We start from the raw sequence: 17756 nt of genomic DNA on the forward strand, positions 1-17756 counted from the left end.
CTGGGCCTTCATGAAGGGAAGGGTGGGCTCAGCCTTTCCTGAGCTGACATTTTGACAGTGATAGATTGCTCAGGCCTCTGAGCCAAAGTCTGGACCCTGAAAGCCCCGCTCTGTTGTCTTTATAGGCAAAACACATGCCTGCCCTGCTCTGGGAATGAAGTGGGCTTTGCTGGATCTGAGCTTGGAGACTGATCTGATAGGCCTAGACAGGCCACATGAAATAAGAATCTAAGCTCTTCCCCTGGCTTCCACCTGGACAACAGGAAAAGGTTGGTCTTTCCAGCAGATGGCCTGATTGAAGGTGAGTCCAAGACTTGGCTCTTCCTTGCTGGCAGAGGCCCCTTTCTGTGGTGACCGCCTGGCCCTATAATTCTTGTTCCTGGTGAACAGGGACATCTAATTAAGACATCTGTGGAAGAGGGCCTAGCAGGAAAAGGTTTTTTCCCCTTAAATCTCAAGTGTCAAAAGAAGATGAAAAAAATGCTATGTAACTCCTTGGGCCAAGAGTCAGATAATTGCCCTTTCATGATTTTACTATAGGGGGCTGATTTTTCCCATACACAAGGAAAATGGTACATCACAAAATCACTTCTCCAGGAGGAAATCTCTGGAAGTTTCTCTTTTAGACCCAGAATGATACAACTATTGCAAATACATATGGAGGTCAAATAAGTCAGCTAATTTCCATTATCATCATCGATCATCTTTTCTCAAATATCACATAATGACATATCCCCAATAAATTCTTCCTTGGTAGCTCAGAAACATTACCCACTAAAACACAACCTGCCCAGACAATTTGGAACGTCAATGAATGAATTGTATCTTCTTCCAGGTTCCTCTTGAAATTCCAGATAAAATAAACCCCATCTCTACTAAAAATAGAAAAATTAGCCTGGTGTGGTGGCATGCACCTGTAATCCCAGCTACTTGGGAGGCTGAGACAGGAGAATCGCTTGAACTTGGAAGGCAGAGGTTGTGGTGAGCTGAGATTGCGCCATTGCACTCCAGCCTGGGCAACAAGAGCGAAACTCCATCTCAAAGAAAAAAAAAGAAAAGTCTCTAGGTAAAAAATTTGGGGCAGGATGCTTTTCACCACTGAGTTTCTTGCTGGGAGTTTAAAATCTCAGAGCTACTAGTTTCACCCTTTCCTCCCTAGTATGAGAATGATTTATGCCAGAATATGCCTCCTGTAGTCCTTAGAAGATATAAGAGTTATCTGTGCCTTATGTCCATTTCACCAAGTGGCTCTGGACTAGCATGGCTGAGTGGCGTGCTGGGCAGGGCGTGGATGAGCCAGCATTTTTGCAGAGTCCTGCCCGGCTGCTGCTGTCCCTGAAACCATCAGGAAGGCACAGGTGCTCCTAGTCTTTGCTTTCTGGTGCTCTGTGCGTAGCCTGGAGTTTGCTGAGCTTATGATCCGGCGGTAACTGTTTTTCCCCAACCATGCTCTGCTTTCCATCTATCATGAACGGTTTATCCCACCAGGCCTTTAGTTAAACACTGAAAACTCGATAATCCTTCCAGTTTCTCTTTTTGCTGTGACAGGAAAAAAGATTAGAACTACGTTGAAGAAACTCTCTCATTTCAGGTCCCTGTTGCAATGAGTTCCCCTTCTCTTAGCTGCAGTATCTCTAGTCTATCTTGTTTTATATATATTTAAAATATATATTTAAAATATAGGCTGGGCGGGGTGGCTTATGCCTGTAATCCCAGCACTTTGGGAGGCTGAGGCGGGTAGATCACAAGATTGAGACCAGTCAGGAGATTGAGACCATCCTGGCCAACATGGTGAAACCCTGTCTCTACTAAAAATACCAAAAATCAGCCGGGTATGGTGGCACGGGCCTGTAGTCCCAGCTACTCGAGAGGCTGAGGCTGGAGAATCACTTGAACCTGGGAGGCCGAGGTTGCAGTGAACCGAGATCGCACCACTGCACTCCAGCCTGGTGACAGAGCGAGACTCCATCTCAAAATAATAATAATAATAATAATAATAGTAATAATAATAATAATAAAAATAAAAACTGCATTCTTTTTCCCCTGGGCACATCCCAAGAGATGGAATTCACCTTTGGATATCTATAAAGCTTTTCAATAAAATGATAATGCACAGTAAAAAAAAAAAAAAAAAAAAAAAGGTCGGACTTTCTGGGTCTTTGTATTGAAAGCTTCAGGAGCAACCTGGGAGAAAGAGAGCCCATGAGAGACCTTTCATGAGAAGAGGATGCCCAGTTGACATACTTGGAGACTGAGGGTGCAGGTTGAAGGAGATAATGGCAGACCATACTGAGTTAAGAATAGAATATACTTCTGTGCTGGGTGTGGTGGCTCATGCCTGTAATCCCAGCACTTTGGGAGGCCGAGGTGGGTGGATCACTTGAGGTCAGGAGTTGGAGACCAGCCTGGCCAAGATGGCGAAACCCTGTCTCTACTAAAAAAGTACAAAAATTAGCCAGGTGTGGTGGCACACTCTTGTAATCCCAGCTACTCAGGAGGCTGATGCACGAGAATAACTTGAACCTGGGAGGTTGAGGCTGCAGTAAGCTGAGATTGTACCACTGCACTCCAGCCTAGGGGACAGAGCAAGACTTTATCTAAAAAAAAAAAAAAAAAAAAAAAAGGAATAAAGAGTACTTCTGGAAGGTGGCCTGAATAATAAATGCTAATATATTTATCAAACATTTACTGTATGCCAGGCACTATTCTAAGCATTAACATATCTAACTCACTTAACCTTCATAACAACATTTGTTATCTCACTTGGGGACACTGAGGCACAGAGACAGTGTTCAAACATGTCCACGGTTACAGAACTAAGTAGTGTTGGCTCTGAGAATCAAACCCAGGCAGCCTGGCTCCTTAAGCAACATGCTCTGTTGCCTGATCCAACTTGAGTTGATAGTACTCAGGACATTTATATTGTATATGAGAACAGAAATTAAGTACGGTAACCTTTACTTCTCATTTTCGCAGGAGCTTCTGGCCTTGGGCCTGGCCTGTCAACAGCAGAGAGGAATGGCTTCCCATTGATAAATGTGTCAGGGAAGATTCCACATCTCTGACAGCCCAACAGTGGGCCTCTGGGCAGCAGGCACCACTACAGCAGCCCCGCTGAGAGTGCAGCCTTGCTCATTCCACAGGAACCAACCACACCACCAGGACCATTGTGTCCTCTCTTGGTATAGGAAAGACTGCAGGAGTTTTGAGGTTGGATGATTCTGGATTGAATCCCTGGCTCCACAGGTCACACCAGTGGTATATAATTTCTTAAGGCCTCAGTTCCTCATGTGTAAAGTGGTGTGATTGTGAAGCTTAAATGAAATGTGTAATGAGCAGATGCCTGGCAAATACATCTTCAAGACCGTTTGAGCTGGCTTCCCTTGCTAACTTATTAGCAACTCTTCAACTTACTCAAAATAGTGTATATATGTTGTTGGAAGTCAACCACGGCACATTTTTACCCTCTTGCTCTGTTCCTCTCCAGCTAACCACTGGTAATCTGCACCTCAGCCTTAGAGCCACAGCCACTTCTCTCTCTCTCTCCCTCTCTCTCTCTCTCTCTCTCTCTCTCTCACACACACACACACACACACACACACACACACACACACACACACACACACTTTCTCCTGAGAAGGCTCTTCACTTTCTGGGCAGGCAGACACATCAGAGAGAAACATCTAGCAAGCTGTTCCAAGTCCCGACTTGCTCTGTTCTAGGGCAAGTAAAGCAAAAACCTTTACCCAGCCTCAGAATCCCAGAACATTCAAATGACAGGAGCCCCAGAGATGGAGGTTCTGAAGGCCACAGGAGGACCAGATCTGCATAAGATTGCACAATTATATAAGGACAGCACTATTGGTTAGGTTTCCCCACTTCTCCCCAGGGATGAGATATTCCCCACTTTTCCCACAAATCTTATATTCCAAAGACTTACCAGTATCAGGGGCACAGGCCTCATCTGCTTTGGTGGCATTCTCTGCATTCTGTATATTAGTATCTGAGGAACAAAAAGAAGATTTAAAGACCAGACCAGGCCTTCCAGCTTCTTGGAAGGGCAGGTACGGGACCTCCCGATGGAACCTGGTTCACCTGGGTTGTGTCTGTCTCTGGTTGTTACTGTCAGCTGGGTTCATGCTCACTTATTGGGATTGACTGTGTCTCCCCCATTATAGCCCAAGCTCCAGGAATACAGGGATCATGGCTTCCCTCTCCTCTAACACTTCCAGGCTAGTCCCAGCCTGGACACAGAAGCTGAATGTGCTCCATCCGTGGACTGTCAGCCTTTGCTGAAGGCTCTCTTCCCTGCCATATGTTATTTTGTGTCTCCTCTTTCCCCACCCTGCTCTTTGATCTGTAGTGGCAGGAATTATGCCTCCTCTTTATTCCTTTTGCTGAGAGGTTCATCAGGGCTTCCTGTAAAGCGCTCTGAGGAAGGGCGTCCCTGTCTCTTGGTTCATATTCGCACCCATGGGGTAGTTACTATGTTCAGGGGACCCTCTAGGAATGCAGTCTGTGGCTGTGGTAGGGGGTGAGAGCTGCACAAGGTCTGCCCATCTTGGGGAACACTCTGTGTACCTGGGCTATTGGCCTCGCTGTTGCTGGCCTCCTCCGTCGGGTGGTCAGAGGTCTCCTGTCTGGGCTTCTGGCTGAAGGCCAGGAAGAGGTGAGTGCTCAGTGGCTGGGGAAGGTCCACCTCCAGGTATGCCCTCATGAACAGCTTGAAGACATCATAGCTAATTGGCTGAGAAGGAGCAAAAGGGCAAAATCAGTGGAGAGAAGCAAAGGGACAGAGAGGAAGAGAGAAGGAAAAGGAATAGAAAAGCTGGCAGGTGAAAGAAATGGAAAGGGAGGCAGCAGGACATGGAGGAGCTGATGGGGACAGGAATGAAAAGGCCAGGGAAGTGATAGAGAATGAGAGGCACAGGGTGCGGGGGATGGATGTAAGAAAGAGAAAATGCTGCAGTTGCATATTGGGGGTTGGTGGGGCACAGAACCAGGGCAGGCTCCTGTAATAAGAAATGATATTATGTAAATGTAGATAAAAAGGGAGATGTTGGAGAGTGAGCCTTGGGAGTGGAGGCCAAAGTGCAGGGCTCTCCCTTAGTCCAGGCCCGTGTGAGGGATGTGGCTCTAATGAGCGGGGACAAGGTCTGTGCTCTGGAATCCTAGTTAAGATGAAGAAGGATGTAGTTGAAAATATGATGGAAAGAAATGGTTCTTCTGTAGTATCTTGGTTTCCCTCTTGTGCCATGATGGATGTGATGCCTGAGTATTCAGGTCTCAGAAAGTAGGAAAGACCTGGAAGAGAAAAGAACAGGCTCCATCCTTCATTACTTTCATAGTCCTGATCTTCCCTGGAAAAACCCTCAAATAACAAGGGGGTGTGTGTTTCTGGCTCAGCTGCTTCTCAAAACATGTCCTTGTGAAGGTTTTAGGCACCAGGAGAAGAGCAGGAAGCCAAGGACAGAAGGTAGAACCAAGAGATATGCCAAAAACTAGACCCTCTTCCTGCTGTGTCTCTCCCGGTACCGCCTGGCTTCTGGTCCCAGGCTGGGAGCAGCTTTGCCAGAAAGGGCTGCTGCACTCAGCAAACACTCAACAACAACAACAGTTTGCAGTGAGTCATCACTGGCTTGTGCTTTGATGGCATCAGATTCTTCATCAAATCGGCAGATGCTCCTGGAAACCATTTGAGGAAGCACTACTCCGAGATCTGCTGTGCAAGCTTTTGTGAATAATAGCAGCCATGAGAATAAAATCCCTTTGCAGGAGTCTACTTGGTGTGCCCATCAAAATGTTGGTAGCATTTAACCCCTTGTCTGTTCTGGGAGATCTGGGGGACTTCCCAGAACCAAAGACTGGCTTACATGTGTATAAACAAGTTTGGGTTCAAAATCTTGACCTTAAAAGCAAGTAATGGCCTCCCCAACCCACTGGGGGGCCCACAAATAAATTTCTGTTTAGCACCAGGCTTGACTGTTCTATCCATCTCCTTTGCAGAGTGAAGGAAGTCTGAATCTGGTAAGAGGCTCTTACCAGATCAGGGGAACTCGAAGCAAATGGTAGGCTCACATTTCTTGTGACAGCTATCCATGTCTCTGTTCCTTTTCTGTCCCCGAGTCTCTGTGTCTCTTTATTTCACACTCTTTCTGTCCCTCGCTGTCTCTGTAGCTTCATCGCCTCAGAATGTCCCTTCTTCCCACATCCTTCTCCTTTCTCCTAATACACAATAACAAAATATTTTCTTCCTCCTCTCTTTTCTCTCTCTTTCTTTCTTTCTTTCTTTCTTTCTTTCTTTCTTTCTTTCTTTCTTTCTTTCTTTCTTTCTTTCTTTCTTTCTTTCTTTCTTTCTTTCTTTCTTTCTTTCTTTCTTTCTTTCTTTCTTTCTTTCTTTCTTTCTTTCTTTCTTTTTTCCTGAGACAGTCTTGCTCTGTCACCCAGGCTAGAGTGTAGTGGCGCCATCTCGGTTCACTGCAACCTCTGCCTCCTGAGTTCAAGCAATTCTCATGCCTCAGCCTCCCAAGTAGCTAGGATTACAGGCACGTGCCACCATGCCCAGCTATTTTTGTATTTTTAGTAGAGATGGGGTTTCACTATGTTGGTCAGGCTGGTCTTGAACTACTGACCTCAAGTGATCTGCCTGCCTTGGCTTCCCAAAGTGCTGGGATTACTGGCGTGAGCCACCATGCCCAGCCCCTCCTCTCCAACTGTAACCCACCCACTATGATCCTTGATTCCATTCTCGCTGGCTCTGATTGCACCTCCAGCATTTTCTTTTCATCTACCTGCAAATATGTTAAATGTCCCCTATTCCAAAGAAAGTGCTGTCTACCAGAGCTACTGGCCCATCCTTCTCCCCTTTCCTTTCAAATTTCTCCAAACAGACCAGATTAGCCTCCTCACCTCCCTAATCCCATTTGGATTGGATCCTAGCCCATTACCTCTGAAACTGCTTTGTTGAAGGTCACATATATAATCATCTCTTTTTAGACTGTCTTATCTTTGGCCTCTCTGCAGCATTTCATCCTGTCTTCTTTTTGAAGTTCTCTATTTTCTGTGCAGTTGTTCTGTTTTGGTTCTCTTCATTCTTTACTTTGATTTGACTGAATAATATGGCACTGTTCTTCATTAATTTGTTTCTAAAGCTCTTTTTGCTTTGTCTTTTTGTATCACTTTAATTGACAAGTACTATTTTAAAAGGTAGTTTTCAGTTCCATAGTGAACTATTAATCTCTTACAGCTAGCATCAAATGAAAACTATCAGAATAAAATATTTCTAGAAAGCAGACTGTACTAAATGATCTAATAAAAAGAAAGTTTAAACAGTGTAACATAATGCTGTAAAGAACCAAAGCCAAAAGATCATGAAACAAGATCAGCATGAGATTCAGCAAACCTCATGACTGGTCTCAGACCAAGCGCATTTCCCCTCCTTTTCCAATCTGTTTCTTCTTCAGCAAATTGTGAGTGCTGAACTAGAAGATTTCAAGTTCTAAACTTCAATTAGCTTGCTCCCTGAAAACCAGCTGATCGTTCTGACTCCACAATTTCTGTTAATGCCAATGACACCATTATGCTCCCAACATTACAGGCTGAGCTTTGAACTGTCAGTTGTCTGAGACTAGTTCTTGTCTCTTCCTTCTGTCCACTGTTCTTCTGCAACGTCTGTCACATCCAGACCTTTTCTATGTCCATTGTCCCTGCTGCCATCACCAAAATTCCTGGATTCTGACTTTTGTTCCATATAATTCACCTGGACCATTGCAATACCCCTCCAAAGCTTCCTTATCCCCATATCCATCTGTTGGTCCTCCCACCTATCTTACCTATCCTTGCCCTGTTGATCTTCCTAAAGCACAACTCTGATAAGATTGCTTCTCTACTCAAAAACTTTCCATGGGGTGGGCGCAGTGGCTCATGCCTGTAATTCCAGCCCTTTGGAAGGCTGAGGCAAGTGGATCACGAGGTCAGGAGATCGAGACCATCCTGGCTAACATGGTGAAACCCCGTCTCTACTAAAATTACAAAAAAATTAGCTGGGCATGGTGGTGGGTGCCTGTAGTCCCAGATACTCGGGAGGCTGAGGCAGGAGAATGGCGTGAACCTGGGAGGCAGAGCTTGCAGTGAGCTGAGATGGCGCCACTGCACTCCAGCCTGTGTGACAGATCAAGACTCTATCTCAAAAAAAAAAAAACCAAAAAACAAAAAAAACCACCACCACCACCAATAAAAAACAAACTTTCCATGGTTTCTAATTGCCCATGGAACTAAATTGAGATCAGCTGATGTACTTCTGTGTTCTTGCACTATACATTATAAAATATTTGCAAAACTAAATTGGCAAGTGGAAATTAGATGAATGTAAATAGAAAGTCTAATATGCAGTGTTCTACAGTCCAGTGGGTCATCCTGTGTACTCTCCTAGACCTTCGTAATTCATAGCCTCCGATAATCCCCTCCAACCTAGATTTGTAGTTACTTCAAGCTCTGAGATGATTCTGGTATTTTCTGCTATTATTCCCCTTGTGCATGTATACACTCTGTCCATGCTGACCTCTGTGTTCTTTCCCGACCAACCCTCCATGCACTCTGCCCTGCATGAACTGCTTCCATCTCTACATGTTAAAGTTCCAGTCATGCTTTAAGGCCCAACCCAGATTCCGCCTTTTCCAGAAAGCCTTGTGATCTTCTGTCCCTGAATTTCCATACTTGGCACCTTGGTTCCTGTCTTGTGACACTCATATCTGCTGCTGTGCGTTGATACATAGTGGTTTGTGACACACCTTGGTTCTCTACTCGATCCAGAGCTCCTGGAAGGTAGTGAGAATGTCGTCTTCCATGTTTGAATTCCCCACACCACCTACGACAGGGTTCTTCTTAGGTATGTGAATGGATGATGAACCCTAATCAGTCACCTCAGGAATAGCCTGGTGCCTGGCCCCTGGATGTCATCAGCTATTATGGGATCCATTCAATCTATATATAGATTGAATGGATATATATATATCTCTCCACTCACAATTTGCTGAAGAAGAAACAGATTGGAAAAAGGGGGGAAATACACCAGATATATCTATAGATATAGATATAGATATAGATATAGGTATATCCTGAGCCTCTTAATTACAAGAAACAGTGCTGGGCACCAATGAATTAGGTATTGGTCCATATCTTCAAAGAGTCAGTGTTATATAAGAGGTAAAGATATTGAAATAATTGCAATGCATGGTCATCAGTGGCAAGTGCCATAGGAAAAGAGCTGACAAACTGTTATGAGAACTTAGAAAATAATACTGACGGAACTTATCCAGTCATGCATGTCCCTATCCTAGAGAACAGGATGCACGGAATAAACCTGGAAGCACAGAACTTGCAAAACAGAAGAGTCTCGGAGAGGACTTGGTCTTCTGATGCCCCCGAGGCTCAGGAAATTGAGTGATGAGCCCCAGCAAGCTAGCAGCAGAGTGAAACCAGAGGCCAGACCTCCTGACCTCTAGTCCAGTGCTCCTGCTTCTATATCTGTCACAGGGTCCAGAACTGGCATAGTGCTCTCTGACACTCCCTTCCAGTATTCCATGTTCAGCAGGCAAAGACATGCAAAAATGTGCCACACTCTCAAGGTGATGTCTGGGTTATACAAAAGTTCTTTAAAAGCACAGCCCAGTAACAGAGTAGTTGCTTAGTAAATGCATTATGGGAGACTAACTAGGGAGTGGCTAGGGGTCATGCCCAAACCAGATGACCAACTACTACGAGGCTTGCTGGCAATTCTCTGAGACCTGAAATAACATCCCAGGCACGCTCATGGTTCAGGCCAAAGGAACTCTGTTTTCCCCCAGCAGCTTTTACGCAGGAATTAGCTGGGCAATTTGCTCCTGCTGCAACATGCTTAAAGAGAGTGTGTTAATCCTTACACAGACCAAGAAGAGAGGAGAACTAGATGGAGAGCTTAGCAGGCATCAGGCACTTTCATTCTCAGGACAGCAGTGTGGGGAAGAACTGTTACTGTCATTTTGGGGATAAAACAAATTTTGACAACATAAATAACTTGCTGAAGATCATAAAGCACGTGGCAGAGCTGGGCTTTGTGCTCAGGTGTCTGGGTCCAGGCTCACAGTGCCACCAAGTCACCTGCCTCTTTTGCTCTTTTGGGTTTTGTCCACTCTCTAGTTGTCTGCCACCACTCTGTTCTCCAGAGAATCACTTGGTGCTGATGGGCAAGCGCATGTTCATCACGGCCAGATGCAGCTCTGCCACTCTGCAAAGTTTTATTCCCATCCTACCTTTGCTAGCAATCTGCCCCTTCCCACAGCTAACTCGTTTCTCATTGAGACATTTTAGCAGCAGTAAGCCATCAAACTCTAGAGAAATTAAACCCTTCTTGTTTCCCTAACCCCCGTGCCATGACATTACACCTACTAGAAGTCAGCTGCACTGTGCGAGAGAACAAAATCAGAGTGGCAGAGCTCCCTTGGGACCCAGCAGTGCCTGGCGTACAAAAAGTGGGGGCCAGCCCCGACAGAGGCGAGGGCGGCTGCATGCTCATAGCAGCCAAGCGACTCCCTGCTTCTGAAAGCTCCTGTGGCTTCCACACCCGCGGTGGCCCTGACCAAACTGTTCCTCTCCCACTCATCAGCCCCAGGGCGGACAAGCTGATTAGCAGCCCCCGCCAGGCTTTGTTCCTGTGTTTTGGAGCTGGGGGTGGGGGTGTGGGGCAGTGAGTTCTTTGCTGGTTCTGCTATCTTCTCTGCGTGGTTTCTCCTCAGGAATGTTCTTTGAAATGGTGCATTCTCAATCTCGCCCCTGTTCTGGCTACCTTCCTCCTGCTTCATTCTCTCTGCAACTGGTGCATTTTATCCAAAGCCCCTCTTAGGTGTACCTTGAGAGCACAGGCTCTGTTGATTCATTTCCAGTGTCCAGCAGAGATGGTGTTGATCAGTTTTGTTCAATGGATGACAACGGGAATAAGAAAGTGGCCAGTCTCTCCCTGAGTTAATCCTGCAGATCAGTCACTTTTCTGTGGTTTGTCTTTATAAAAGGACTCAGGAGCAGGGAAAACGGAATTGAGTTAAAAACATTCTGGGGAAAGGAGATGGAAGAGGGATAACAACAGGTACAAATTTTTAAGTGCTTGTAGAGTGTTAGCCACTTTGCAAAGATCCTCCCATTTAATTCACTCATCCACAAACTTTGAGGCTTTTTTTTGTTATGTACAGTTTATAGATGAGGAAAGTGAGGCTCAAAGATATGAAATATTATTGAAGACCACTTGTTGATGGCAGAGGTAGAAGTCTAACCTAAGACTGTATAATTCCAGGGTCATGGCTGTCATACCTGACCCGGCCAGTAGGAAATAAGTCCTGGAGGGCAGGAACTGTGCTTCTGTATTTTTATGCCTTCTACAGTGCCCAGTACAGCGCATAGAAGCCCAAGAAATGTTAGATTCATTGAATTTGAAAGTAGGGGGAGGTCTTGTATTCATTTATTCAGTCCACAAATATTTATTGAATGCCTGCTATGAGCCAGATACTTTTTCAGGCACTGAAAACACAGCAGTGAATAAAAACATGCTAGTGGGAGAGACAGACAATTAATTAAGTAAATTATATAGTGTGACAGGTGGTGAGAAGTACTTAGGAGGAAAATAATGCAGAGCAGGGGGATAGGAAGTGTTGGGAAAGAGGGCTTCAAGTATTAGATGAAGAAGGTGATGATCACTGAGAAGGTGACTTGAGCATAGACTGGAAGGTGGTAAGGTAATGGACAATGTGATGTGCTGAGGAGGAACATTCTAAGAAACAGTAACAGCAAGAGCAATGGTGCTGAGGTTATGGTGACACTGGCTTGTTTGATAGCATCAAGAAAGCTAATATGCTGAAGATGGGGAGAGTAGCAAGAGATGAGGTCAGAGAGCTGGGGGAGGTGCATATTGTAATGATCTTCATGTTTACTCTGAGTAGGAATGGGGGGAACCATGGGAGATTGTGGAGTAGAGCAGCCACAAGCTCTGACATAAATTTTGACAGATTACTCAGGATGTGTGTGAAGAATAGACTGAAGCAGCAAGGGCAGAAGCAGGGAGACCAGTTAGGAGACTCTTGCAATAATCTGGGCAAAGTATGGTGATGACTCAGGTCAGGATGCTAGCAGTGCAAGTGGTGAGATGTGTCTGTATTTTGGGTATATTTTGAAGGTAGATCTAACAGAATTTGCCAATGAATTGGATGTGGGATGTGAGAGAAGGACAAAAGTTGATGATGACTGCATAGTTTCAGGTTGAATAACTTGAAGGGTAGAGTTGTCATTTACTGAAATGGGGAAGACTGCTGAAAAAACAGGTTTTATAGGGGAAGATTAAGGACACATCATTTTAGTTCGTGTTAAGTTTGAGATCCCTATTTGATTTTTAAGTGTAAATGTCAAGTAGAGGGGTAAGAAGAAATCAGGAGAAGGTAGCATCTGAAAACCAAGTGAAGAAAATGGAGGATGACTTGACCAACCATGTCCAGTGATGTTGAGCAAAACTGCTATTGGATTTAGCCGTAGGGAGGCCCTTGGCTATCTTGACTAGTGGTTTGAGTGGAGGAGTGAAGGTTACAGACTGATGCAAGGCATTTTGAGAAAGTAGGAAGAACAGAATTTGGAGGCAACGAGTATAGACAAGTATTTTGTACAGTTTTGCTATAAAACACAGGAGGGAAATGAGGTGGTACCTAGAGGAGGAAGTGGAGTCAGGAAAACGTTTTTTAATATAAAAGAAGTAACAGAATGTTTACATGTTGATGGGAAAAATAAAATATACAGAAGAAAGTTGATATGAAGGAGACGGAAGTAGAGATACAGAGAGAAAAGGAGGGAGGTGGAGGGAGGGAAAGGGAGTCTGGGGAAGACGTGTTGCTGAAGTAATGCCTGTCAGTAGGCCAAAAGAGGATGGGGTTGTGTGCACACGTTGGGGAGCTGGACTTAGACAGGAGCATGGAGAGTTCATCTCCAGTTACAGAAGAAAAGGTACACATAGGTGGGCATATGGGGTGAGGGAGCTTGTGAAAGATATGTTCTGTTTGTTTCTCTTTTCTCAGTGAAGTAGAAAACTCAGTTGTTAACTGAGGATGAGGAGAGGAGGGGTGAGAGATCTGAGCAGAGGAGAAGTAGTGGTAGTCTTCTAGGACAGTGGGATGAGTGTATGGGCTTGGGAAACATATGATGCCAGGTAACACAAATGGCTCACTTGAAACTTAGGAGGAAACATGCTGAAGAGCAAGTTCTTCAAGGCAAGTGGAGTCTCCAAGAGTGAAACAAATTATGGAAAGGCTAAAACACAGGGATTTTTAAAGGCTTAAAATGAAACTGTTCTTACCTCATGTGGGTCATATTGTTTGAGGCTCCCACCCTCATTAAATTCAGTCAAGACATCTTTTATCTTCTTGGAGGAATCTGAAGAGACACAATTCACATGTGAAACACTGGCAAACAGCTAATGGAAGCTGGGCCAAATAAATTCTCCCTGTGTAACCATGTTTATGTTGGAGCTGCCCCTCAGTCCCAGAAAATCTGGAGAAACGTCACCCTCTTCTACCCTTTGACTTCCCACTTCTTCTTTTCCGTCTGATTTCCCCCTTGCATCTAAATTATCTTCCTGGAACACAAATCTGATCAGATCATATCCCTACTCAAAACCATTCAAGGGCTTTCTGTTTCCCGAGGATAAAGCTTACCATTCATAGCTTGGAAGATAAGCCCTTAACTTGGAATACAAGCCCTTGGTGATTTTATCTACCCTATTCCTCATTTCCCTATTTACTCTATGTTTCAGACACATCAAGTTACATTTCCAGACATCCCTGAACATATTGTGCACTCTTTCATGGTGTTTCTTCTTTGTCTTGCAAATTTCACCCATTCTTCAATATCCAGCTCAAATGTCAACTCCTTTGTAAAGTCTTCCTTTGCACCAGTCAGAGTTAAGCATTCCCTTCATTGGTTCCCACATGACTTGTACACAAGTATGTAATAGCGCTTGTCATATAGTGTTATAATTATTTATTAACTTGCCTATCTTGCTCATCTCCTGCTTCAGTTTTACCTTGAAAGCTGTTAACTGGCTGGTGAGTCTTTGTCTATCATACTGTCTGACGTGTAACTAGGGCTCAGAAAAACAATATGTAGATGAGTATATAAACATCTGAGTGAAAATTTCGAAACATTAAAAATTCATTAAGTATGTAGAATGGGTAGGCATTAAAACCCATGAGGCTCTGTCCTTGGTGCTGAAAAACTGCTGTACACTGCCGGAAGATAGTTTCTTCTACTTCTGGAATCTTGACAACTCTGTCCCTTTTTTTTTTTTCCACCTGATTTTTATTTTTTATCTTGATGGATAAAACTGAGCTACTCATTCTGACACATAAAACATAACCTCAATTATGTCTCATAATTAGCATGATTGGTTTTATGTTCCCATGGTATTTCTCACGTATTTCTGACAGCCAGAAGACCTTCCTCTGAAAGTTAAGGCCTCCACCCTGCGCCATGATTTCCCCTTAATGTTCCCTCTATGTTGCATTTACATTGAAAGGAGATAAAGAAAGACTCAGAGAATCCATGAAGCACGGTGGTTTGGAAAATGCTGCTTTCCGTAGGAAATCATTCAGAAGCAACTGGAGACAAGACTAGCTGCTTCTTTTTGGAATTTTATAAAGGAATTGGGAACCCAGAAAAGAGACTCAATAATTGTTATTAAAAACACATTATGAATTCATCTTGTGTAGTTATCAGCACTCTAGACATCAAAGCAAACCAGGGTTTCTATGACCTGGGCTCTCCCTCTCTCCCAATGTTGTGGGTAATTAAGAGCTTTCCAAGCTCCGTTATTGTTGCTATTTAAACATCTGAGCCAAAGGACGATGTTATTAAAAGCTCACACAGTGTTTTTTGTTGCCCAGGCTCTGTGTACAGAGGGTTAAGGTCTCTTAAGCCTAGGTAAAGCAGACATATTCAGAGGCTGGGCTGTTCTCCATGGCTTTGCTGACTTGGATTCAATCAAGCAGAAGTTCTAATCATTTCAGGATTGAGACATATTGAAATACAACAGGAAAATGCTTCTGTTGCCTAAAAATGGAAATTTCTTTCTGAAATTCAAAACAGATGTTGAAAATCTAATAGCTCAGTAAGAGCCAGGCAGCAGATGCTGTCAATTTGGGCTGCTTCCATTCAATTCAGCAAACACTATGGAGGGTAAGATGCGGCAAGATACTGTTAATGGACTAGTGGGAAAGATGATCTAAATAACTGTGGTACTAATAGCTGTCCCTCACTGGAGACCTTCACCTGCATAGTCTCATAAACTCTCCTCTACTAATCCATGGAAGTATTTTCTTCAGTTTACAGATGAAGAAGCTGAAATTCAGAAAAATTAATTCAACTTGCTCAAGAGCCAGAGTTGTAACTCAGGTCTAGTCTGGCTCAAAGTATATGGTCTTTTCCCTTGAGCATTATTCACTATAGCTTCCTAACATTTGCTAACATAAAGAAAGGTATAATTAAGGGTGACACAATGATATGAAGTTCTATGAAGCACCAAGTGGGGAAGAAGGAAAATTAAGATGAAAGTGGGATGGGGTGGGAACTGAGGCTGCCCTATAAAGGAGGTAGCACTTGAGCTGACGCATAAAGAATTGGATAAGGTTTATAAAGGCAGATATGAAGTGGAAAGGGTATTCTCGGAAGAGCCCAAGGGAGCAACAGTGCAGAGATGGGCACCACAGAACGTTTAGGACAAGTTAGAACCAGAGAGTCGTTTGTGGCTGGATTTGTGGGGGGTCTTGAATGTAGAGTTAAGAACATTGATTTGAAATGGTTAAAGATTTTTTTGCGTGGTGAAATCATAAACCAGCTCTCTGTTTTCTAAAGACCACTCTGGAAACAGGATAAAAGAGAAGTTAGAATGAGACCAGAGCTCAGTTACCATTACACATATATTCAAGTTATTCCACAAGCAGCTTAATTATTTAGGAAAACAAATCCTACACATTAGAATTTATTTTAATGGGAGGTTTTAAACTCAGCTAAAATGTCTAAATTAAAAAAAATAAAAATTTGAGAACATGGGTACTGTTGGTGTGACTTCTGGAAGAAGAGTGTAGAGTTAGCATTTTGATTGAGAACCAATGGAGTAATTTCAATTGAATGTATGATATTTTGATGTTCTCATCTCATTTTGGATATTACACCGTTCATTGTAGCAGAATTCCTTTGATTCTAAAGTGCTGCTGCTCTATTTTCAAAATCCTGTTTTATATTTAAATATGTGATATATATACACACACATAAATTCATCATATGTTCACATAAAATAAACAGAGGTTTTAAAAAGAAAAAATAGAGAAGACATTTATTTTAAGATATCTGATTAATAGCTTGAAATTAAATAAATAAAAAAAGCACAACAACAAGCCAAGAGATTTCTAACTAGCTTTCCATGAGGTGGATTACTCGTCACATATTTACTTCAATTTGCTTTGTGGGCTTTCATAGGCTTATAGCATCAATACCCTTTAAAAAAGGGAATCAACCTAATTCTCAAATTTGGGACACATTACTTTCTCCTTGGATGTCCTCATATAATTTATAACAGTTTTCTTCTTAATAGATTTCTGTGTTGGGTTTCTTTTTCCATGAGGAGTAAGTAGGTATTATGCATGACTAATCTACTTCAGTGACAGCTGCTTTATTCTGTTTCATCTTAAGACAGAAAAGAATAATGAGGAAATAGCATTCCTTGGTCTTATTTTAGGTGTCATCTGTGGGTCCAATAGCATAACCTCACAGAAAATTCCTTTGTCAAAGCCTTTACCATAATACCAGCACTAGATTCAGAGGACACCACGTTCCATTTCTGACTGTACAAAATAGGGCCATTTCTACAGCTCTTTGTAACAATTACCATTTTGTGGAGTGCTTGTGATATGCTAGCTGCTGTCCTAGTCACCTTACATATTTTATTTAAATCCCCACAACTACCCTCTAATGTAATAATTATCCTTATTGTAGAGAAGAAATTGAGGCTTATGGAATTTAAGTGATTCTTTCAAGGAGACTCAGCTTGTAAGTCACACTCTTTAAATATTTCTAAATAATGGGCCATGGTTATGAGATTCACTGGATACTTGAACACTGGCAAGTTAGAAGCCAGGACTCTTCCTCTATGAAAGTGGCTCTCAAGCCTGCCTGCATGTTGAAATCACCTGGAGAGCTCTATACACACTGTAACCCAAGTCTTACCCCAGGTGAATTAAGTCAGCATCTCTTGAGGAACCCAGGACACAGTAAAATTTAAAAGCTTCCTGGAATTCAGATGTACAGTCAAGGTTGAGGACTGCCATTCTAGGACATGATTTTATTGTTGTAAATGAGGACTGTCTTAAAAAGCCCCTGAACTTGAATACTTATTGCCAAGGGAATAAAAAGCTTATAACTGCTAAATTTAATATTGCTGTGCTTGGCAGACATTATCTATTGTTTAAGTGGACAACACCAAAGAACTCTACCCAACAGGTCAACTTGTTCAGCTGCTTGGCAAGGTAGAGGTATGTTTTGCGTTAACCTAGACTGTCAGGACTATCCACATTGAGTTCTATCCTAAATCGGGTGTTCAGAAAGTTTTTCTCTTTGATCAAGGTTACCAGTGCCCTAAGAAGTTTTCAGTCCAAAATTGTCTTGTATACTTTATGTGCCAAGAACTCTGGGACCTA

General features: G+C 43.2%; 1 protein-coding gene across 12 annotated transcripts in view; it reads right to left on the reverse strand.

Moving 5' to 3' along the window:
- Nucleotides 1-17756, reverse strand: part of LOC105480158 (diacylglycerol kinase gamma) — a 213552-nt gene that overhangs the window by 146362 nt on the left and 49434 nt on the right. For 11 of the 12 annotated variants that reach the window (XR_986315.3, XM_071091410.1, XM_011738673.2 and 8 more), the window contains exons 3-5: nucleotides 13364-13440; nucleotides 4582-4747; nucleotides 3941-4003 (exon numbers count right to left, since the gene is read on the reverse strand). Coding sequence is in view for 10 of the 12 variants with exons in the window: in XM_071091410.1 (XP_070947511.1) it covers nucleotides 3941-4003; nucleotides 4582-4747; nucleotides 13364-13440 (306 nt within the window). In the remaining 2 variants the exon portion in view is untranslated. Of the gene's footprint in view, nucleotides 1-3940; nucleotides 4004-4581; nucleotides 4748-13363; nucleotides 13441-17756 lie in introns of those variants that run through there. The other variant, XM_071091413.1, reaches the window with a different exon arrangement.

Source organism: Macaca nemestrina, chromosome 2 (genome assembly GCF_043159975.1).
Source record: "Macaca nemestrina isolate mMacNem1 chromosome 2, mMacNem.hap1, whole genome shotgun sequence".
Taxonomy (NCBI): Eukaryota; Metazoa; Chordata; class Mammalia; order Primates; family Cercopithecidae; genus Macaca; species Macaca nemestrina.